At 59.7% G+C, this 21,722-nt stretch overlaps 2 protein-coding genes across 2 annotated transcripts in view; both read left to right on the top strand.

The window, feature by feature from the left end:
- The window catches only part of LOC119114211 (protein HID1), a 23,345-nt gene extending 1,623 nt beyond the window's left edge, over positions 1–21,722 (top strand). Inside the window, exons 2-16 of the mRNA XM_037238408.1 lie at positions 192–212; positions 1,183–1,306; positions 1,824–1,942; positions 2,367–2,442; positions 3,013–3,131; positions 11,045–11,261; positions 12,130–12,234; positions 12,902–13,066; positions 13,893–13,998; positions 14,846–14,958; positions 15,487–15,555; positions 17,022–17,080; positions 18,702–18,889; positions 19,975–20,133; positions 20,662–21,722. Of these exons, the coding sequence (XP_037094303.1) occupies positions 192–212; positions 1,183–1,306; positions 1,824–1,942; positions 2,367–2,442; positions 3,013–3,131; positions 11,045–11,261; positions 12,130–12,234; positions 12,902–13,066; positions 13,893–13,998; positions 14,846–14,958; positions 15,487–15,555; positions 17,022–17,080; positions 18,702–18,889; positions 19,975–20,133; positions 20,662–20,725 (1,704 nt within the window). The 3' untranslated portion in view covers positions 20,726–21,722. The remainder of the gene's footprint in view (positions 1–191; positions 213–1,182; positions 1,307–1,823; positions 1,943–2,366; positions 2,443–3,012; positions 3,132–11,044; positions 11,262–12,129; positions 12,235–12,901; positions 13,067–13,892; positions 13,999–14,845; positions 14,959–15,486; positions 15,556–17,021; positions 17,081–18,701; positions 18,890–19,974; positions 20,134–20,661) is intronic.
- On the top strand, positions 6,651–7,998 carry LOC119113703 (apolipoprotein D). Its single transcript, XM_037237972.1, has 2 exons — positions 6,651–6,870; positions 7,527–7,998. The coding sequence occupies exons 1-2, from the start codon at positions 6,667–6,669 to the stop codon at positions 7,878–7,880; spliced, it is 558 nt and encodes a 185-aa protein (XP_037093867.1). The 5' UTR covers positions 6,651–6,666; the 3' UTR covers positions 7,881–7,998.

Here is a 21,722-nt window from a genome sequence, read left to right as displayed (position 1 = left end):
CCTGACCCCGTCTGACCCCTGGCTGCGTCACGCCTGACCCCGTCTGACCCCTGACCCCGTCTGACCTCTGACCCCTTGTTCGACCCTTGGCCCCTGGCGGCCGGTGCCGCGTGCGTGCGTGTCTGTCTGCGTCTGTATGTCGTGTGGGACGACCCGGCCAGCGGCTGACAGGCGCCCGCCGTGACCGCCAGGACCAGCACGAGGACGTGCAGGTTCGATCGACAGCTGCGAGTACATCTGGGAGGCCGGCGTCGGCTTCTCCAGCACCGTCACCCCACAACTCCAGCCACGACCGCCAAACGCACCGAGATCTCAAGCTGTGCTCACGTGCTTCTCGCAGACCATGTACCTGCCCCCCCACCGGTGAGCGGGCCGGCCGCCGGGTGGCCGGAGGGGTGGGCTCAGGCCAGGCACCGCGGCGGGACACGACCGAGCGCCGGCCGTGTGGCCGTGGAGGTGCGGGATGTGGTAGGGGACTGAGGCGGTAGGTATGGAGTGGACCGAGGGAGGGTGTTGCGCGCGCCTGCGGTCACGGGTTTCGGTCATTATTTTTGGAATAGGTTGCATTCGGGAGGAATTTTCAGTCAAGCTAGAAGTGCGTGTTCAGGGATTCTTGCAAGCTACGGGAGGATCCTGAACCAGGCGGTGACGGTTTGTATCGAGCGCGCTACGCAGTATTTGCATCTGACGTTGTTGCTTGGTCGCGATCTATCGGTGTCGACGCGCGTGCGGACGTGCACCATCCAGCTGGCCGTTGCTGGGTCTCGCCACCTCTCGGGTCTGAGTGCCTCCTCGTCCTCTGCCTGTGAGGCCTGACCCGGGCCGGCGCCGGTCAGGTCAGGTTAGCGGCAGAGCTGCCCCACCGCCGCCCGTGACCTGCAGGAGCTCCCTCAGCGCTCCCTCAGTGACCTGCTCCCTCAGAGATTGCCGCTCCCTCTCTCCCTCTCATTCGCTCTCCGAGCCGCTCCTCCGCCGCTCCGCCGCCGCTCCGCCGCCGCTCCTCCGCCGCTCCTCCGCCGCTCCTCCGCCGCTCCGCCACCGCTCCGCCACCGCTCCGCCACCGCTCCTCCCCGCTCCGCCGCCGCTCCTCCGCCGCTCCGCCGGCCGCCGCGGCCGTCGCCGGCCCGCAGCCGGCCGCAGCCGGTCGCAGCCGCACGTGACGCGCGCGCTGCTGTGCTTCAGACGCCGGCCAGGCGGGGGCCCAACCGGTGGGTGCGCTTCTTCACGTCGTCGGAGAACCGACACGCGCTGCCGCTCTTCACCTCGCTGCTGAATCTCGTCTGCGCCTACGACCCCGTCGGGATCGGTAGGACCGGAGCGACGAGCGTGGAGAGACCTCCGGCCGCGACTGTGGGAAGAGGGGGGCGGCGTTGGGTGGTGGGGTGGTTGTGGTTGTGGGGTGGTGGGATGTGCGCAGATGGTGACGTGCAGAGATTACCGATGCTTCACGCCGGTGCTGTCCAGGTGGCGGGCCAAGCGACAGCGTTGTCAGGCTTGGTCGGCGTCATTTGATCACAGTGCTGGATGCTGGCTCTCGTTACCTTTGGCTGATTCTTAGCGTACTTGGATCATCATGCTTTGTGCTTCTTCCATCCCGTCTTGAAATGGGCCGGCGGTCGGTGAGACGTAAAGCGACAATGATTATTATTACGCTACTTCCCGGGGTCTTCAAACGGCTGACGCAACCACGCTATGTATCTTTGTTTAGAAGTGTTCTGGTCAGCATTCGTGCATCCCACGTCGGCCGGTGGTGCGCGGCGCGCGCGCGCGAGCATGATCCGCCTCCCGTGGAGAGTGACGCTGACGTCCCGGCGCCGTCGCAGGGCTACCCTACAACCACCTGCTGTTTAACGACAAGCGCGAGGCGCTGATGGAGACGGCCCTGCAGATCCTGATCGTCACGCTCGATCACGACTCGGCCGCCGGCCGCGCCGACGACGAGGTCAGCCCCTCCCCCTCCCCCTGCTGTGTGACGTCGGCCGTGACGTCACGGGCCGGCGGGAGGTCGGGGATCGCCGGCGCTCTGTCGGTGGGTCGGCTCGTGTGGAAGGCTTGGACTAGTGCTGGGGCTCTGCCAATGGCGTCTCTGCGGGGGTGACCTTCTGTAGGCGATGTCTTGACCTCGATGGGGCCCATATATTGGGCTATTAGTGGAGAATCGCAGCTGGGCTCTACGTCAGAGGCGACAGCTGGCTTCAGCGCCGTTTTCACGTGCTGTTTGAGCACTTGAGCGTCCGCGACACCGAACGTGGGCGTAAACACCACGTGCGTCTATGTCTTGTCACGTGACCACCCGTCGTTTTCACCTTTGCACACCTTCGAATCGCTTCAGCCCTCGGGTCACGTGCCTACGGACGGCGTTGCAGGGCTCTCCAGACAACCTCTTCATCAACTACCTGTCCAGGATCCACCGCGAGGAGGACTTCGACTTCATCCTGAAGGGTGCGTGGGGGCTGGGCCGCGCGCCGCGTCATGTTGCCAAGTGTTCTGGTGGGTTTCGTGCCGTCGTCCTGGGCGCTGACGCCTCCGGAGACCCTGCGGTGTGCCGCAGCGGGAGGGTATCGATATCTCCCGCGGGGAAGCCGTGGCCGAGACGTTCGCTGTCGTGCTGCCCGGTGTCTCGTCGGCGCCGAGTGGCTGGCCTCGTTGTACTGGCTCGGGCTTCAGGCTCGGTCGCGACCGCGCTGGGGTGTTTCTGCAGGCGATGGGGTGGCCGGGTCTCAGGCGGTTGGCTTGTGAAAGTCGGCAGACGGTTCGCACCTCAGACGCTACCATCGCGTCTTGCTGCACCCTTCTCCCCCCGCCCCCTCACGCACACACACACGCACACACACACACATGCCATTCAATGCTCACGCTACTCTCAGCTCGGTGAAGCGCTCCTGGTTCCCTACAGCCGTGTGCTGTCTGTCTCGCCGCGTTCGTCTGCCGGCTCCTTGTGCCGCCTGTACGACAAGCAGGCAGGCAGGCCCCCGTCGGTGCCGCTGAGCTGCGTCCCGTGGCGTTCCATAGGCTTCACCCGGCTGCTGAACAACCCGCTGACGCAGACCTACCTGCCGCACTCCACCAAGAAGGTGCACGCCCACCAGGAGCTGCTCGTGTTCTTCTGGAAGTGCTGCGACTACAACAAGGTACGCGCGCGCCGGCCGGCCGGTGCGTGGGCCCAGCCGAGGCCGGTGCCGGGGCCGGCCCGGCTCCGGGGCCGGCAGAGCGCGCCGAGCTAGGACAGGGACGGGGTGTGGCCTCTGTCGGGTGGGGGGGCCTCGCTGCCGGCTGTCGATGGTGGATGACTTCCCCTCGACTGACCGGGCGTCGGAGGAGTTTCTTGCCGTGAGCCGTCTCAGTCGGTGGCCTGGGCCGTGCCGCCCGCGGTGCTGCGACAGAAGTCACCGATGCCGCTCGCTCGGCGCCGATCGGCCGGCGTGCGCCGCCGTCAGCGCCGCCGAGCCAGCTGGGTCGGGCGGCGGCTGGGAGAGGGTGCGGGACTGAGGCTGGTGGATGTGGAGCGGGCGCTGACTCGGAGACTGCTGATGGCAGGCCGGGGCGTTGTGAATGTCTTAGGGTGGTGGGACCGCATGACTCGTGTTCACGTGCTGCTCCCGGCCGTCGGCATATGCCAATAGCCCGTACTGTACGTTCTTATCCTGGCCAATAATCCGTTCTCTATATTCGTATCTGGCCAATAATCCACACGCGTTATTAGTATCCGGGCCAATAATTCGTACTCTATATCCGTATCCGGGCCAATAACCCATGCGGTATATTCGTATCCGGACCAATAATCCGTACTTATATTCGTATCCGGACCAATAATCCGTACTCTATATTCGTATCTAGACCAATAATCCGTACTCTATATTCGTATCCGGACCAATAATCCGTACTCTTTATTCGTATCCGGATCAATGATCCGCAATCTTTATTTGTACCCGTACCAGTAATCTGTACCCTATATTCGTATCCGAACCAATAGTCCGTTCTGTATATTCGTATCCGGGGCAAAAATCCGACTCTTTGTTCGCACCGGGGCCAGTAATCTGCACTCTTTATTAGTGTTCGGGCCGATAACCGGTACTCTATATTCCTGTCCGGGCTTATAACCCCAGCTCCATATTCAGATCCGGGCGAACAGTCCGTACTGTGTTATACTCGCTCATCGCTTCACGCTGAATTCCGGCACCGCCCCATGTGCCGTGTGACCACCACTACCGTCCCGATTCGGAACTGGTGTCTCCTAGATAAGTGTAGTCTTGGCCCATCGCCGACCTCTCCTCTTAACCGCGCAGCCCTGAGATGGTCAGTGCTGACCGAAGGGCTCTTACTCCAACCAAACCGAGAAAGACAACAATGAGCCACCAACGGGCTACGGCCACGTGACTTATTTCACTCACGGTGCATTTGATGTGCCATATTTGTGAAAGGACGAGCTGGGACGGGATTTGAAGAATGGATCTTCGGTGGAGGTGGCGTATTTTCTTTTGCTTTTTCCAGCGCCTTTTTCGCACAGCCGAGAAGTCGCCTTGTGTTATTTAACAACGTTTGTCCGATGGAGTCCCAGCGCGCGTGCTGATGGTCCCCAACGCATTGCGTGACCGATTGGTATGTCAATGACGTCACGGTGCTGGGACCAATGCCGTGTACATCCACTGGAACTGACGTGGCGTGCCTGAGCCTTCTCATCTAGTTAACAGGTAAGCATGTATTGCATTTTCCGTATAACTTTTCATGTATATTCGCGAATATTGCATATTTTACGAGCAAGTAGTGTTATCTTGCCATGAGTCAGCGGTATGCAAGCAAATCGCGCCCTTCTAGGCTCTGTGTATCAGGACGTGGCTTTTCCTTTGACCTTCACGGTATGTCAGCGGTTAACGTTAAGTATAGTGTGATAGCTTGCAGCCGCGCAGTGGGAGTCAGCGGTGGTTCAAAGCAGTCCCCCGCAAAACGAATGCTGTTATCTGGCTCGGCCACATTTCGTGGCAGCTACTACGTGTGCCGTGACTCGTCCACCAGAACCGTCTCACTTTCGTTTCGATAAGAACGGTACAATTTCTTTTTGGACAAGTAAACGTTAAAAGTAATCCCATCGAGGAGAGAAAAGTGTCTGTTTTTGTCCGCAGCGTTCTGGGAGCTGATGTGGAATTCACGCTTGAGAATGCCAAGTTTGTATTTGTTCTTACGCTCTGTGGACCGTAATCGGTTGGCTATCGGTTGAATGATCTAAGAAATGAACGTGAACCCACCGGGCTTGGACGCGCAGTCGGCAATTGTCTCCTCGGAAAGCTGTGAGAAATATCAGCATGCGATTAACTGCTTGTGTGATTCCGATCCATAAAGCTTCCTCATTATGCTGTACTGCGCGCTTAAAAACCCATTCAAATGCAGGGGTATTCTTGAGCTTCATTCGGTATGAACGGTTATGTGCTCCTGAACCACAAAGCTTTCTAACTGTCCTGTGCTGTGCACTAAAAACTCATTCAAATGCAGAACGATGCTCGTGGTCGACGTAAACAAAGATTCGCGAGAAAAGCACGCATTCAAAGCGCTCCATTCGTCATAGTGACGGATGAGTGCCTTGCTGTGACGTGGTCTGGCTGGTCAGTTATCCACGGTGGGCCGCTGAACGATGTCAAGCCCCGCGTGACCCGAGGTCGTTAGGGTACAGCGTATGGTACCGTCGCTGGACACGCTGTTCACACGAGTCTCCGACATCCGTGATGGCAGACTGTTTGGAACAGTTTGCGTGGTGGGTATATTCTTTGGATATTGCGTCCTTTTATAGATGTATTTTTGCAGCTTGCGTGTGATGGCGATTAAGTGTTATTTCAGGCGAAGTGCCGTCATTGACGACGTTTCGGTTTTATGGCTATGGCCCCAGTTCGTGGAATTGCTGTCATTAGTACCTCAATTAAGCGAGTGATGCGTGTGTCGAGCTTGCTATTGGCTGTGGCTTAGTGCCTCGGCGCAATTACAACTTAGTACACGTAGGCTGTAGGGTAAGTTGACAAATGGAGGGTCCATATAATATACCACATAAATATCCAACGTTATTTTACATGCAAACAAAATGGTTCAGTGATGCCAGTCGGTTTGGCAATGTTTCTAGTCGACGTATGCGGTTTTTAAGTTCTGTGGGCATAGAGTATCGTCAGTTAATCGATGGCAACTGTGATCTGCCTCCCGTGATAACTTGCGATTGAAACAGAGGTGGTCAGAAAGCTTTTGATGAAACACACAGTCGTCACGCGGAAAACAGCGTATTTTGAGTCCCGTCTTGTTTTCCCCCTGTCGCCAGCTCCTTAGAGCTTATAACATATACAAACATTGCAAGCTGTAGCGTCCATCACGCACGAGAGCCCCGACGCTCAGACGCATTTCCGGTACCCCGACCTCGCGCAGTACGCGGGCGGCCCGGTCGTGTCGTGCACGTCCGTGCGCACCGGCCAGGGGGCGCTGGGGGTGGCCGAGCACCGGCGCGGCTCCCACGGGCCGCGGCGGGAGTCGGCCACCTGGCGGCGCGCCTATCGGCCGTTACGTAACGCCGCTCGTGTATAAGGGCCGCCCGCCACCGCCGCCGTTTCCACCGCCGTCCCTCGCGCGTCGCGTTTCCACCCGCCGCCGCCGCCGCCGCGTCTCGCGCCACCGCCGAACCGAGTCCGCCTCGCGATGTTGGTGCTGCTGCTGCTGCCGCTGCTGCCGCTGGCGGCGACGGCCGACCAGTGCATGCACCCGGTGACGGACGCCAACTTCACGAACGCCGGCTACGAGGGCATGTGGTACGAGGTGGGGAAGATCCAGACGCCGGGCGGCGCCGCCTTCCAGAAGGACTGCGTGTGCGACGCGCTGAACTTCCACTCGGATGAGCCGCAGGTGCGTCAGGGTGATGGTCAGGTCCGCGTTATATTTAGTGGCTGGTGTGGATGTAAGAATCTTCGTTAGGCTCTTTCTTGTCTTTTTTTGTTTTGTTTTTGTTAGGTTTTTGAGTTATTGGTGTGATTTTAAAGGTAACTAGTCCGGAATTTTGTCTTAATATATTGACAGAGTTGTCTAGGCACGTTTATGAATGGTGTTTCTCACTATGGTGGTAAGCTTCAGCGGGTTTGCCTGTTCCGACCGTCTGGCCAAAATACGATGTTCTGCCTTTAGACACGGATGTTTGTGGTGCTCTTCAGTGGCAGTCTAGCAGCAAATGAATGTAGTGTAGTTCATTTTCCGTAATACTGCTCTTCCGTGCCTCGTGAATAAGTCAACTTCACCGGTCATATAGTGTGGTGAAGTTGTAGGCATAGTCGCTTCATCGTCGGTGAGGAGCGTGCACGAGCTCACGTCACGCAGCGCTCTGTCGTTCTCGCGAGCTCGCGTCACGCGGCGCTCCGTTGTTCTCACGAGCTCGCGGTGCTCTGTCGTTCTCGCGAGCTCTCGTCACGCGACGCTCTGTCGTTCTCGCGAGCTCGCGCCACGCGGCGCTCTGTCGTTCTCACACCGCCGCGGCTGGCTGCCCGCTGACCGCGTCCCGCCGCCGGCAGCTGGGCGACGGCGAGGTGACCTACACGTGCCGACACAAGACGGTAGATGGCGCCTTCACCAACATCACCGCCGACCTGCGCTACGCCGGCACGCCGGGCAACTTCGCGCAGCAGTTCCGCTTTCCGTTCGCTCCCGTGACCGACTACAACCTGGTGCTGCTGGCCGAGGACGCCGCCATCGAGTACGACTGCAGTGCCGGCCTGTTCGGCGTCAACTACTGCATCCACTTCATCAGCCGCACGCCGCAGTTGCCGGCCGAGCGGCTGCAGGAGCTGCGGCAGTTCGCCGACCAGCTGGGTCTGAACACGCACCAGCTCGACTACAAGGAGAACGTGCAGGACGGCTGCTGGTGATGGGCGGAGCCGGCGTGCAGGACGGCTGCTGGTGATGGGCGGAGCCGGCGTGCAGGACGGCTGCGGGTGATGGGCGGAGCCGGCGTGCAGGACGGCTGCTGGTGATGGGCGGAGCCCGGCGTGCGATGGGCGGAGCCGGCGTGCAGGACGGCTGCTGGTGATGGGCGGAGCCGGCGTGCAGGACGGCTGCGGGTGATGGGCGGAGCCGGCGTGCAGGACGGCTGCGGGTGATGGGCGGAGCCGGCGTGTCGCGGCGAGCTGGGCGTGGCGCGGCGGGCTGTCTCGGACCGGCCGGCCACTAGCTACGCCTCGACACCCCGACCTCCAGTTCTAGCGGCGTGGGGGCTCACGGGAGGGGAGGGGGCGTCTGGTAGCCGACACGCGGGCCGGCGGCGCCACGCTGTGCTAAAAGGGCGCGCTGGAGAATGGGAGACTGTAGGACGCCGAGGCCGGACCCCGCGGAGAACGCAAGCCCTCCAAGGCTACGTGGCTGCGCATGAAGTCGGCGGTACTGGAATTGAGGATGTTTTGGATGGTCAGCGTGGATTGATAAGTGGCATTGTTACATAAAAATTGACGCTGGTTTTGTTGTCCGAGTCATTGCCGATGCTTCAATGCAGCTGACTACGTTGCTGTTGTGTCGTATGTACATGTGCGAAGTTTGCTGTTGGTTGTGGCTTTGTACCTCAGCCGGAGTCAAGCTGCAGCATAAGCCAGTTGTATTGAGTCGTAATACAATGTTGAGCAAACGCGCGTGGGTTTGAAGCATTTTTCCGCATAATTGTGTCGGTATAAGGTGAGACATGGCCATTTTGTTTCATAATCAGTGGGCGTGTTTTTGAATATTTAATCCGAACCTTTGAAATGGATGGATTTCTGGGATCAGAGCACACGCTAAGCAGTGCTTTTTGCGTAAGCCCCGACTCTTATCATTCAACCATACAATCCCAGGTTAACGACCGAATTTGGTGGCGAAAGCTTAACGCGCCGCAATGTTCGGCACGGTCCGTCCTTCCGTCTGACCCCACCTGACCTTTAGCGTGGCCGCTGTCACTGTCCGTAGGTCATATCTGTCAAGGGCAAACAGCGAGCCCCTATAGCGACTCGAACCCACCCGCTACAGGTGGGTGGACTGGAAGACAGGCGCTCTAACCAACTGAGCTATGGGGACGAACATGACACCACGTATGTTTACGGATACGTTAGTGGTCACGCGATGTTCGGACGTTTCAGCGGGTCTGGGCGCACCGAGAGGCATCTTATGCCGGGCGCTTGGAGACACGGGAGGAGTTACATGGTATTGGAGCGAAACGTTTTTTTGTGACATTTTGTTTAAATGTGCAACGTTACATGATTTCATCGGTGATACGTGTTGTATTATACGGCCCTTTTCACTATTTTAGACATTGTAAATGCAATGCCAGACCTCGAATGATGAAACATGATCAGGCCATCAGGCATGCGCTTGAAGCCCCCCCCCCCCCCCAAAAAAAGACCCAGGATCCATTCCCACGATTACATAAACATGGAACTTTGTGAGATTCTGGATCCACCTTGGGGATCCAGGCATATATCTGCAAGCTTTATATGACCCTCCGTACATATGCATGTCGCCCCTTAAATGATGCAGCCATGGTTGGGCGAATACCATTACGCAAACAAATGAAGTACCAGAAAAGTTCCACAGTTGCATGTGCGCTTTACGTCATACCATATCAGCGTGCCCAGTGTGACGTCATCGACAGTCCGATGGCGTCCGATCTTACCGGTGATCATGATATCATGTAGATAGAGCAGCACGTGCAAGAAATAGCGTAGGATGCACAGCTTGTCACCGCATATGGATGTCTGATCAGTCTCGGATTCATCCTCCCCGTGCCTTACCATGCGCCCATGGGCCAAATTGACCCTCCGAAGGTTTTTACAGAAGAATTTCTGAAGAGCAGGGCGTAGCCGCGCCAACCTCTGCATAGCTGTAAGCAACTGAATAGCGGATTTTTTGGCGTAAGAAATTATATGTAAGTGATAAGGTCGCTGACCTATGACAGGCCAAAAGAAGGCAATCTGGGAAATCGTTCAATTTGATACGACAGCGGAGTGTTTTTAATGCAATGAAACCACTGAATATGGAATAACAAGTTCCAATGGCCTAGGGTCAGTTGTGAAGGTCAGGCCGAAATCAAAATTAGCTTGCCTTTTTACTCGAGAGCTTGTTGTACGGGGTATTTTCTGGTGCTCTTTTCGAATTTATTAATATCAGGGCCTGCAACAAATACCTCTCATGAACTTCTTAAAGGTCAGAGCAGATCACTGCCCTACGATGACACAGGCCACTACTTCATTTTCAGGAAAATGTGTAACCTTTGACGCTTGTTCAAATGCAAAAGTCGAAACAATCGTAGAATCATTGCCACTATGGTAACAGCGAGCTCACACTACGTTCGCACTTGGGGAAGGTGAGTTCGCACTACGATTGCGCGTGGGAGACGTGAGCCCTGCACTACGTTTGGAGGCGTGCCTGCCCAGTGCACATAACGGCGCCGGTAACAGGCCCGACTGCCCGACTATCGGATGCCCCACGCCCACATCGCAGCCAGTTGCCCATCAAAAGTGGGTATTCATGTTTACTTTTAATAGCACATGTTAACGAATGGTTGAGTGTCTGATGGGGGACGATCACGTGACTCATCGTGGGGAAACTGTGATGCTTTCTCTTGGCAGAATTGGAACACTGGTATCTACGGATATGTTTATGTCTGATGCTGGAAACGGTGATTGCATAACGGAGAGCTGAGCATTCTGCATTGGTGCGGGCGTATTTTCCTAGCCCGTCAAAAGAGGAGATGTCTTTCGCCTTAACTGTGTTCCGTTGTTACAGTGATGAGTACACCGTTCTTGTTGCACAGTGAGTGGGAGACAGACGCCTTGTCCTAAGTCCGGGCACGAAGTGACCATCATGGTCGGCGCGCCCCAAACCCCCCAGTTATCGTCGTCGTCAGTGTGGCCCTCTTGACTCGTGTCCAGAACGTGGCTCCTTCCCAGCCTCATCTCAACGTCATCATCGTCATCGTCGTCGTCATCGTCATCCCCCATAGCCTCCCCCCGCCCCCACCCCTCGCGCGGCACCAATCGCCCCCTGACCGCCGGCCCTCCCTCGCCCGCAGAAGCTGCTGTTCTTCGTGCTGAAGTCGAGCGAGGTGCTGCAGGTGACGGTGCCGATCCTGTACCATCTGAACGAGTGCCGCGCCGACCCGGCGCGCGTCGGCCTCATGCACATCGGCGTCTTCATCCTGCTGCTGCTCAGCGGCGAGCGCAACTTCGGCGTCAGGCTCAACAAGCCGTACACGGCCGCCGTCGCCATGGACGTGCCGGTCTTCTCCGGTGAGTTGGCGGCGGCGGGCGGCGGGCGGCGCGGCGCAGTGCGAGCGGCGCGGCGCGGCGAGGTGGCGGCCTCGCTGCGGCGGACGGCGCGGCGCGGACGCCGCGCGCGGGCGAGAGGAGCGGCTTTCTGTCTCGGGGGGGGGGGGGGGAGGACGCGGCAGGTGTGAGGCCCGCCGTGAGAAGGCTCTGCTCGTCGCGAGCGGTTGGCGTAGGGTAGACGCCGCCGGCTGCGTGTGTGGGGGGGGGGGGGGGGTTGCTGGTGGTGAGCCACTCATGGGCGGTGTTTCGCGGGAGGGTGCTGCCGTGCAGTCTGCTCCAGGCGTTTCTTAAAGGTAATTTTCGTTGGGTGTCCCCAATTTCACGGCTTTGTGGCATTTTTCTGCGAAGTTGTGGCGGTTAACTCAGACAAAGCTTGCTTTCCGACGGAAATGAATTCAATAGCATTTGGCGTGAGGCCTAGTAACACGTAATGTGCAGTTCAAGTTCTTGCAGAATCTTATTTAGTGTTGTCAGCAGCATGGCACGGCACGGAAGCAATCGTTAACGAATGCAGAAACAATGGTTTTAACGCGGTTTAGGAAAGATATGATCCACTTGCGGGTCTGGGAGTTGGGATGTTACAACAGGTTCCACTCGCGTGGTCGGCATTGTAAAAAAGAGTTGCATGACATGTTTGCTGGTGGTGTCGCATTCACTTGAACCTGCATTTGCCCTGTCTTGTAAGCAGGGCTTATGAATGCACGCGATACCACTCATAACTGAGCGAAAGTTGTCATGCTGTGTGAAGTATATGTGTACCTCTGCGACGGCCAAGACCTACCTGCCTCTGTTGTCATTCCGTGCGTGTCTGAGCGTCCTGGCGTGGCAGGCACCCATGGCGACCTGTTGATCATCGTGTTCCACAAGATCATCACCACCGGCCACCAGAGGCTGCAGCCGCTGTTTGACTGCCTGCTCACCATCCTGGTAAACGGTACGTGACGCGCCCCACTTCCTCGTGAATTCACGCACTTGTGAGAGGCGGGGACATTTCGTGCGCACACGAAGCGTTAGTGGGATTCACGCACAATGCCGTATGGGCGCAAAACGACCGCAGTAGTCGGCGCGCCCTAAAACTCCAATCAACAACAACACAGTGTTGTAGTGTTGGTAATCTGACGCGTAAGACGTCCGCAGCCGTTAGTCGCATGCATCCCGGGACGGTCTCCCCGTGTTTTCGCACCGGACGGGCTGTCTGGTTTGGGACATCACGGCTGGAGGTGGTGCCGCGCCTCGCCGCGCCGCCCGGGTCACCGCTCGTCGCAGCTTGGTGGCCGCCGGACTGGGGTGGCCACCGAGCTGGGGTTGCGCCTGAGGTGGTTCCGTCCGCGAGCAGGGCCAGTCTGGCGTCGCTTGTGACGCAGGTGTCGCTGTGTGGCCGTCACTGAAGCGCCGCTGGGTCCCGTGAGAGCGCCGAACTAGGTAGCCGCAGCCGCTCAAGGCTGTAACAGCCGAGACCCTCGACGCTGTGAGCTTCTCCGTGCGATTCTGACGCTCTCGGTTTGCGCCGCTATCCCTGGCGATGATTTTCGACCCCGGCGTCGGTCACGGCGCGCCACTCCGCCCGCCCCCGGAGCTGACGTCAGAGTCCGTCACCGCAGTATCGCCGTACTTGAAGACGCTGTCCATGGTGTCGGCCACCAAGCTGCTGCACCTGCTGGAGGCCTTCACCACGCCCTGGTTCCTGTTCTCGGCGCCCAACAACCACCACCTGGTCTTCTTCCTGCTGGAGATCTTCAACAACATCATCCAGTACCAATTCGACGGTGAGTTCACTCTCTCGCGCTTTTCGTGCGTTGGTCCTTCGGCTCCCCGACCCGGCGCCTCGAGCGTTGCTTGTTGCTTCGATCAACCCCGCATAGCATGTGATTTGCATGGAGTCGCGATGCGTACAAATGCCCGCAGGCATGCGCCATCCAAGAACCGGTGCGGTCGCGTGTGCGTCATCTCAGTGCTGACCCGACCCCCGTGCTCGGGTCGGGCCAGCGCGTTGGTCATCACCCCTGGGTGGCCATGATTGGTGGGCCGTGCGTGGTCGGGGTCCGACCGTTTCCCAGCCGCCGTGGCGACACAAGCGGCGTCGGTGTCGCTACGGCATCTGACGGCGCGGCGCACAGCCTGTCGCGTTGCCCCGCGTGGCAGGCTGTGCGCCGCGTGTGCGCTTCAGTGCGCCGTTCATTGACGCGTGTCGCAGTCTGCTGGCGCGGACGTGGTAATACTACCGTCGTCCTGCACCGGGTGGGGGATGGCAAGGGAGGCGTAATGACGTGAGGTGTATCTCACGCACCGAATCCAAGCGTCGAGGCCGGGGCGGTGACGGGGCGGCGCCCGGTCCGGGTGCCGTCGCTGCCCCGCAAGGTCGCCTGGTCTGACTGCACTCTGACCTGGCTGCTCCCCGGGCGGCGCTACAGCGCCGGGCCGGCAGAGGAGCCGCGCCGCTGCAGCGCTGGGCGGCGCGGCTCACGTGCTGCGCAGACGGTCACGTGTGCTCACCGCCGACCGCGGCGCGGCAGGTGCTCCCCGGAACCCGCCCGTGCGCGTCGCTCTTCGGTCTCCGCGTTCCTGCGAATGACGTGGTTCGTTCCCCGGCAGGTAACTCCAACCTGGTGTACACCATCATCAGGAAGCGGCAGGTGTTCCACGCGCTGGCCAACCTGCCGACCGACCACGGCGCCATCGACAAGTCCCTGAGCAAGCGGTACGTGTCGCGGTCGCCTCTGCCGGCCGCGTTGCCGACCCCGGTCTGCTTCGCGCGGCGGAGCGAAGACGGATGTTTGAACCGCAGCCCCGTGTTTCATGCGCTGATGTGCCGGCCTTCCTGCGGAGCATAGTCGGCGACAGACCGGCCGCTGCTTTGCGGAATGGCCTCGACGCCGATGCACCTGTACCCCCCCCCCCCCCCCCTTCCACGGTCGGGGTCTGCCGTAGGGATTGGACGCCGCTGCACGAGCGAGCCGTGGGCTGGTCGGCTGGAGCACGCACGCGTGTGGATTGGGGGGGGGGGGAGGGGGAGCGAGAGAACGAGTGAGGGCGGGTTGGCCGCTGAGGCTTGCTGTGACGTCACGAGAGCCAACCCTGCGAGCCCCGGCGCTGGCAGAGTCGCAGTGCAGGCCCGCTGGCGGTGGGCTCGGAGGGCTGGGCGCGATGTTGCCCCGCGTGGCAGGCTGTGCGCCGCGTGTGCGCTTCAGGGTGCCGCTCATTGCCGCGTGTCGCGGTCTGTCGGCGCGGACGTTGAGATACCGGCCCGGTCTCGCGGCATCGCATGCCTGGCCTGGACGGTCACCGCCCGGTGTGTTTAAGGTGTGCTCTTACAGGTACGTCTGCCTGGCAGGCGTGTGTTGACTGAGTCGGTGTGTCCACAGCGGGACGTCATCAGTGTTCGCGACCGATCGTCGCGTCAGCAGGGGTGGATCAGGCGCGCGTTTGGCGGGGAGAGCAGGTCATGAGTCGGTGCTGAGACTGGGCTGTTCGCGTCTGTGGATGAGGCCGGCGCTGGCCGTCCGTCCTCTCGCCCTCACCCTGCTCCTCTGCCGCTCTCCGTGCAGGTCCAAGAGCGAGCCGTCGCGGCAGGCGTCGCTGGACGGCTCGCGCGCGCCGCCCGCAGACGGGCTGCTGCCAGACCCGACGCTGCTCAAAGCCACGCTGGCGGCCACGCCACGTGAGTGCGCGCAGAGCCATCTGTGGACGCGCTGGAGAACTCGAAGTTCACGCGGTCTGCGATGGAGGGGATTTTGACGCAGAGCTAGTGAAGGCGTATGTCGCGGGATGCGTGGACGGGACGTTGACGGGGTTGGTGCGATGCGGATCTGTTAAGCTGGGATTGCGATGAGCACGTCTTCGTGGGATGCGTGGACGGGACGTTGACGGGGTTGGTGTGGTGCGGATTCGTTTCCCTGGGATTGCGATGAGTACGTCGGCCTCTACTTGACTGACACGTCTTGACTGACACGTCAATGTGAATGATGACGTCAGCTGCGAATGATGGCGTGAATCTCCGGAGGCTGACCTAGGTCGATATGCAGCAGGTGGGTGCAATGTCGACGCCCGAACTGCGCGAGCTGGCACTGGCGGGTTTCAGCTGCCCCGTTCACCAATTCCGTCGTAAACTTCGGGGTATTCGCCCGCCTGTGCGTAGTTTCTGGTCAGGGGACTGCCACTGACCCAGTCCGCGCGCTGCTTTGCGCAGGCATCGACTCGATGACGGAGAAGGAGTCGGCGCACCCGCAGCCGGCTAACCTGGCCGAGCTGACCCTGAGCGAGCCGGCGGCCGTCTCGCGGCCGCAGGAGGGCGCCAGCGACGCGCCGGCCGAGTCCACCGCCTCGTCCGCCGCGCAGGTCAGCCAGACACCGCCGCGACGCGACGGCGTCCCCGCGCTCGCCACGTCCCTCTGGTCCTGTTCTCCGGTTTGCATTGCGGGAGTCTTCAGCCAGACCTTACCAGATCCTCGCGAAATCAATGCTGTTTAGTGTGCATGAATTGTTGCACACCAGGCACGATTTAAACCTGGAATTAGAAGTGCCCGAGTGCTTTGTTGGTGGATCTTGGATCTCGGAAGGGGAGAATGCAGAGATGGATACTTGATTCATCCCCCCCCCCCCGGCACTAAGATTCATCAGTACCAGCATATGACGGATTTACGTGCGAGGGATAAATACGACAAATGACTTCAGCAACCAATTATCCATAGAATGGCGTCATTTGTCCAACCAACTCAACACAACACCACGGTAGCTACCATACCGGGCTGTTCTTCGCTAAAAGATGGAGTAGTTAATCAAAACGCATCGGAAAACTGATAAATGCACCGTCTTTTGAATTCAAGCGTCGGTGGTTTCACCAGCTGGCGACTAATGTTTGTGCATTCAACTGTTCAGTGACCCGAGTGACGTTCAGGGAGTTGGCCTGAGCCGAACTGGCGGAGGTTGTCACCGAAATGACCTCTGCTGACCGGTGTAGGAATTTAATGGGATATATAATGTTCAATTATGCTCTGAGGGAAAGTGGCTTGCTAAATGTAGCAATACGTTATGTTGCTCTCAGCTTATAATCCATGTTGCATTCGCAACGCGTTTTATCCGCCTTAGCACAACTAGCGCCAGTGTTTAACACTGTCCGCCCGGCTTCTCCATCGCAGCTCACCTTGGGGACCAATCTGAATTGTTTGTTGCAAACAGTATTACACTTCCGTTGCGCGTCGGCGTTCATACCATAAACCCATATGCACGTCATGCCAGGCGTGGGGCGTCATCGTCCATTCTCATCCAGCTGGGACAAGCATTTCTCTTAAGGAACTTGCCGTGAGTACAGCCTGCTAGTTAGTGCGTCCAAAATGAGGCACAGCATTTAACGGAACAAAACTACTCGTCATTGCGGCTTTTGCGTCTCCACGCATTCAGTGCTTCCCCGCTCTATGCATAACGCAGCAATGCAGAGCCCAAAGGTAATCGGATTCGGTGCGTAGCCGCGTTATTCGCGTGCGAAACCGTGCAGGGCTCTCCCCGGATCATCGGCGGGCGTTTAATGCCAACGAAATGTAGCCTGAACGCGATATGACCGCGATGGTCCGGCTGCGAGGGTAAACGCCGGCCCGGGAGGCGCTATTCGGCAGCGTTGGGTCGCACCCCGGCGTATCAGGCGTGCGGCCCGAGCTCCGGGTTGAGCAGAGCCGTTATGTACCAGAGCTGATAGCATTCAGCCTGGGACTGATACGGTGGTCGCAGACGGCGTGGCGCCCTTTCGTGTCCGGCAACAGATCCCCGTCACCAGACATGGCCTTGGCGTGAGCAGAACTGACTCAGATAGTCACCAAAATGACCTCTTCCAACGGACGACATAATGTCGGGTCAGGGATGCCCTGAGGGAAAGCGGTTCGCTAAATGTAGCGCTCACCTTAACTGCTACCGGTTGTGATGCGCTCTGTTTATAATTCATATCGCATTCGCCATGCGTTTTTTCCGCCTTCATACAATCAGCGCTGGTGTTAAACGCTGCCCGCCCGGCTGCTCCAATGTAGCTCACCTAGGTGGCCAATGACACCGGATAGAGCCGGACAGAGCCGGATACGCATGAGCCCCGGTGACGTGTTCGAAGGGCCCGGTCAGGGGCCGCGGACAACGCTGAACCTGAGCCTGGTCAAAGCATACCGCAGACAGCGAACCCAGTCCAAGGCTGACATATGTCTCAATGAATGCTGCTGTTTCGCATCACGTGTGTTGGAGGGTTGCCGCGTGCCGCCCTGTGGTCTGTGCACGCATACGTCGGTTATGCCATTCGCTGTAAAGCCGTCGGGTGGAGTGAGTATACCCATCACACGCGTATCACGCACATTAGGCTCAAGTGAGACGTGCTACGCGAGCCAGACCGGGAATCGCTGGGGAATGCTACAGTCGTGCTGTGGACAAGCGGCTGCGTCAGTGCTGTTCAAGGCACGCGGGCTTCGCTCTAAATCACAGGATGGTTCAACTGGCAGGCGATCGCCCTGACTCGGGTCTCCTTGTAGGGGGGGGGGGGGGGGGGGTTCTACCGTCTCCGAGTCTTTGTGCACGTACGATGGCCCGAGACACGCTGCACGACTGTGGCGGCTGACAACCTGCGGGAAAGTTTGGAGAAATAAAGGGCTGTTCAGCTTGGCAGGTGAGCTGGGATCCATCCAAAAAACGCTTGGTTTAGATGCAAGGTTCCGGTTGAAAGGTCACCCGCGTCGACCCTGCTCGCCGGAACTGACGGGTCCCTCGGGCCAGCGGCGGGGCGGGGCAGTCCGCGATAATTTCCGCTGTCTCCGCCCACGGCCGGGCTTTCCACGTGGACAGCGCGTGTCCGTAACCTGTCCTGACACCTCTCTGACATCCTCTCTGACCCCCCCCCTTGACCCCCCTGGCGCCTGTGACCCCCCTGGTACCTCTGACCCTCGGACACCTCGGACACCTGTAATCCCTGATACTTCTGACCTGACATTCTGACCCCTGACACCTGTGACCCCCTGGCACCCCTGGCCCCTGACACATCTGACCCTCTGACACGTCTGACCCTCTGACATCTCTGGCCCTCTGACTTATCTGATCCCCACACTTCTGACCTGACACCTGTGACCCCCTGACACCTGTGACCCCCCTGGCATCTTTGACCCCCTGACACCCTGACCCTCTGAAATCTCTGACCCTCGGACACCTCTGACCTCCTGGTACCTCTGACCGCTGACACCTATGACCTCTGACTCCCCCCCCCCCCCCGAGACCTCTATTTCCGTCCATAGCCGGGCTCCCCACGCAGACAGAGACCGTCAGAAGCCTGCGCTGACACCCCCTCTGACACACCTGACACCTCTGACACTTCCTCTGACACCCCTGATACGTCTGACACCTCCTCCGACACCCCTCTGACGCCCCGGTCTCCGCCCACAGCCGGGCTCCCCGCTTAGTCAGCGGTCGTCCGCGACGACGGCGGCCGGTGCGGCGGCTCGACCGCCGGCCGAGCGCTGGACACCCTCCGGCCAGTGGGTGAACTCGTGGAAGAACAAGCTGCCGCTGCAGACCATCATGCGCCTGCTGCAGGTGCTGGTGCCTCAGGTGGAGAAGATCTGCATCGACAAGTAAGCATGCTTCCCAGCAGGCGGCGCCGCGAGGGCGTGGGGACCTGTCGCGACCCCTGCTCACGTTGTGAGTAAGCATGCCTCCCAGCAGGCGGCGCCGCGAGGGCGTGGGGACCTGTCGCGACCCCTGCTCACGTTGTGAGTAAGCATGCCTCCCAGCAGGCGGCGCTGCGAGGGCGTGGGGACCTGTCGCGACCCCTGCTCACGTTGTGAGTAAGCATGCCTCCCAGCAGGCGGCGCTGCGAGGGCGTGGGGACCTGTCGCGACCCCTGCTCACGTTGTGAGTAAGCATGCTTCCCAGCAGGCGGCGCTGCGAGGGCGGGGGGACCTGTCGCGACCCCCGTTCACGTTGTGAGTAAGCATGATTCACAGCAGGCGGCGCCGCGAGGACGGGGGGGGGGGGATGGTCCGGTGGCTGATGCGGCCCCTGCCCATGTGTTATCGCACGGACGCCCGACCGTTCCGTTAAACAGGCGGGCTGCGCGGGTTTGGTCTCGCTCATAGAAACGGGGGCGTGGCCCATGGTTTCGCTGACCGAAGCAGTTGGAGTGTGGTCGGGGGCCGGAAGTAATATGCGTAATATGGATGGCATCATATTTAAGACTATACGACACACAATATTTTATATTATTATATCGAAAAATATTGAGATACATGTTAAACAGTAGAATGCTCCGATATTATGTTATATGCTACTCAGCTGTGATGTTATATCATATTCAATTATGTGTTTATGTTATTCAAGACTTATATTATATTTAAATGTTACGTTGAATGTAATATTGGACCGGAAACCGCATACAAGGTCGGGAGCAACAGGAACAACAGTTAACTGCGAGGAGGGGGGGAGAGATAATTTCCCTGCCCGTCGTCCCGATCTGTGTAGAAGCGGGAGTACCCAGCGTCCACCCTCGCGCGTGTTGAGGACCCCGATGTCGCGTCCGCTGCGGCGAGGAGCCGGCTGCCTGCGCCGCGGCGTCATGCGCCGTCTCCGCCGTCGCTGCCGCGGCGACCCCGCACCGCGGCCGCCCGGCGCGTGCCCGCGACCCGCCGGCGGGTGAGCCTGACGGGCCGACCCGCGCCAGGGGCCTGACCGACGAGAGCGAGATCCTGAAGTTCCTGCAGCACGGCACGCTGGTGGGCCTGCTGCCCGTGCCGCACCCGATCCTCATCAGGAAGTACCAGGCCAACTCGGGCACGACGCTCTGGTTCCGCACGTACATGTGGGGCGTGATCTACCTCAGGTGAGCCGCCGGCCGGCCGCCGCGGCCGTCGGGTTATCGCGGCGGCGCGGCGCGCTGCGGTGCGCGGAGGCGGCGCGTCGCACACCGGTCCTTGTGTTGAATGAGGTGTATGCTGCCGCAGCACGTCGGCGGTAGGCGTTGTTTCTTGTTGCGGATCAGGAGCTGTGAGGCGTGAGTCGTACGGGATGACCCATTTCGCCGTGCATGTGGGTGTGTGCGATGACCGTGACGGGGCGCGTGTTCGGAGCCAGCGCGCGAGCTCTTGACACCCGCGCGAACAGAAATCAGGGACGGGCTGCGACCGCTGCATTGCCGGCAGGCATTCGGCGCTTTTGGAGCCGCGTCGGCACGAGCCGAGCCGTTTGACGTGTGAGGGGTGGCAGTGGGAGGGGGGGGGGGGGGGTCGCTGACGGCCGCGCTAAGAAGGCGCGTCCGCCCCGCCCGGTGCCGCGCGCCGTCAGCCTAGCCTGAACGCGCTCCATGGCGCGAGCACTCTCACTGACGTTCGTCTGTCCGCGCTCTGTACAGGAACGTCGAGCCGCCCATCTGGTTCGACACGGAGGTGAAGCTGTTCGAGATCCAGCGGATGTAGAGACGCGGGCTCTGCCGCCGCCGCGGCCCGGCCCGGTCTGCCGCCGCGGCCCGGCCCGGTCTGCCGATGCTGCCCGGCCCGGTCTGCCGCGCGGCCCGGCCCGGTCGGGTCTCCCGATGCCACCCGGTCTGCCGATGCTGTCCGGTCTCCCGATGCCGCCCGGTCTGCCGATGCTGTCCGGTCGGGTCTGCCGATGTTGCCCGGTCTCCCGATGCCGCCCGGTCTCCCCGATGCCGCTCGGTCGGGTCTCCCGATGCCACCCGGTCTCCCGATGCCGCCAGGTGGGGTCTCCCGATGTCACCCGGTCTCCCGGTGCTGCCCGGTCGGGTCTCCCCATGCTGCCAGGCTGAGTCGAAGCGCACGGCTGAAGGGGAGGGGGAAGAAGGGTCCGTGGCCGACCGGCTCTCTGTGTAGCCCTACCGACTGCTGCTGGTGCGCTGGACCGGGTGTGGTCTGGTCGCCGATGGATGTCGCCCGGGGCTGAACGCCTCTGCTTTATATGAGGACTGTTTAAGTGGCCGCTAGTCGTGATAGTTGAAGAGTTGTATCCGGTTCCTTCCTGTTGTGATTGATCTCCGGCGGTGCTCGTTGCACTTATTTCTTTGTTTTATGACAGCTGTTAAATATTGTTATATTTTTCCGTGGATGGTCAGTTGAATGCTTGCTAGCAGGCAGCGGTTTCATCATAGTCAGATAAACTCTCATCGTATGTTAATGGCAAGGATTTGGGAGATAGGAAGGTACTGCGATGGAACTCGCTCTTCTTTGTCATTCCATTCTGAGTATCAGTGTTGGTGCTTTCTCGACGTGCTATAGGCTCCTGGGAGAATGTGTTTGAGCTTATCGTGTAAGCCGCTGTGTTTCTGTGGGTGCTGCTACAGTCGTCGTCTGAAAAAGCTTTATGGTGCCACTGCTCGGAAGTGTATCGATTCATGGGCGTGGCAGTTCTGGTGGTGGGCGGTGGATCATTGATGGTGAAATGTATTTTACGAATATG

This window comes from Pollicipes pollicipes, unplaced genomic scaffold (assembly GCF_011947565.3).
Source record: "Pollicipes pollicipes isolate AB1234 unplaced genomic scaffold, Ppol_2.1 Scaffold_7262;HRSCAF=8765_pilon_pilon_pilon, whole genome shotgun sequence".
NCBI lineage: Eukaryota > Metazoa > Arthropoda > Thecostraca > Pollicipedomorpha > Pollicipedidae > Pollicipes > Pollicipes pollicipes.
Note: the sequence above shows the minus strand (reverse complement) of the source record. Positions and strands in the feature narration are given on the sequence as shown.

Bases quoted from the DNA above. Each gene is read 5' to 3' on its own strand.
- LOC119113703 (XM_037237972.1), top strand. From the start codon at position 6,667: ATGTTGGTGCTGCTGCTGCTGCCGCTGCTGCCGCTGGCGGCGACGGCC. The intron at 6,871-7,526 runs GTGCGTCAGGGT...CGCCGCCGGCAG, and splicing joins TCCACTCGGATGAGCCGCAG to CTGGGCGACGGCGAGGTGAC.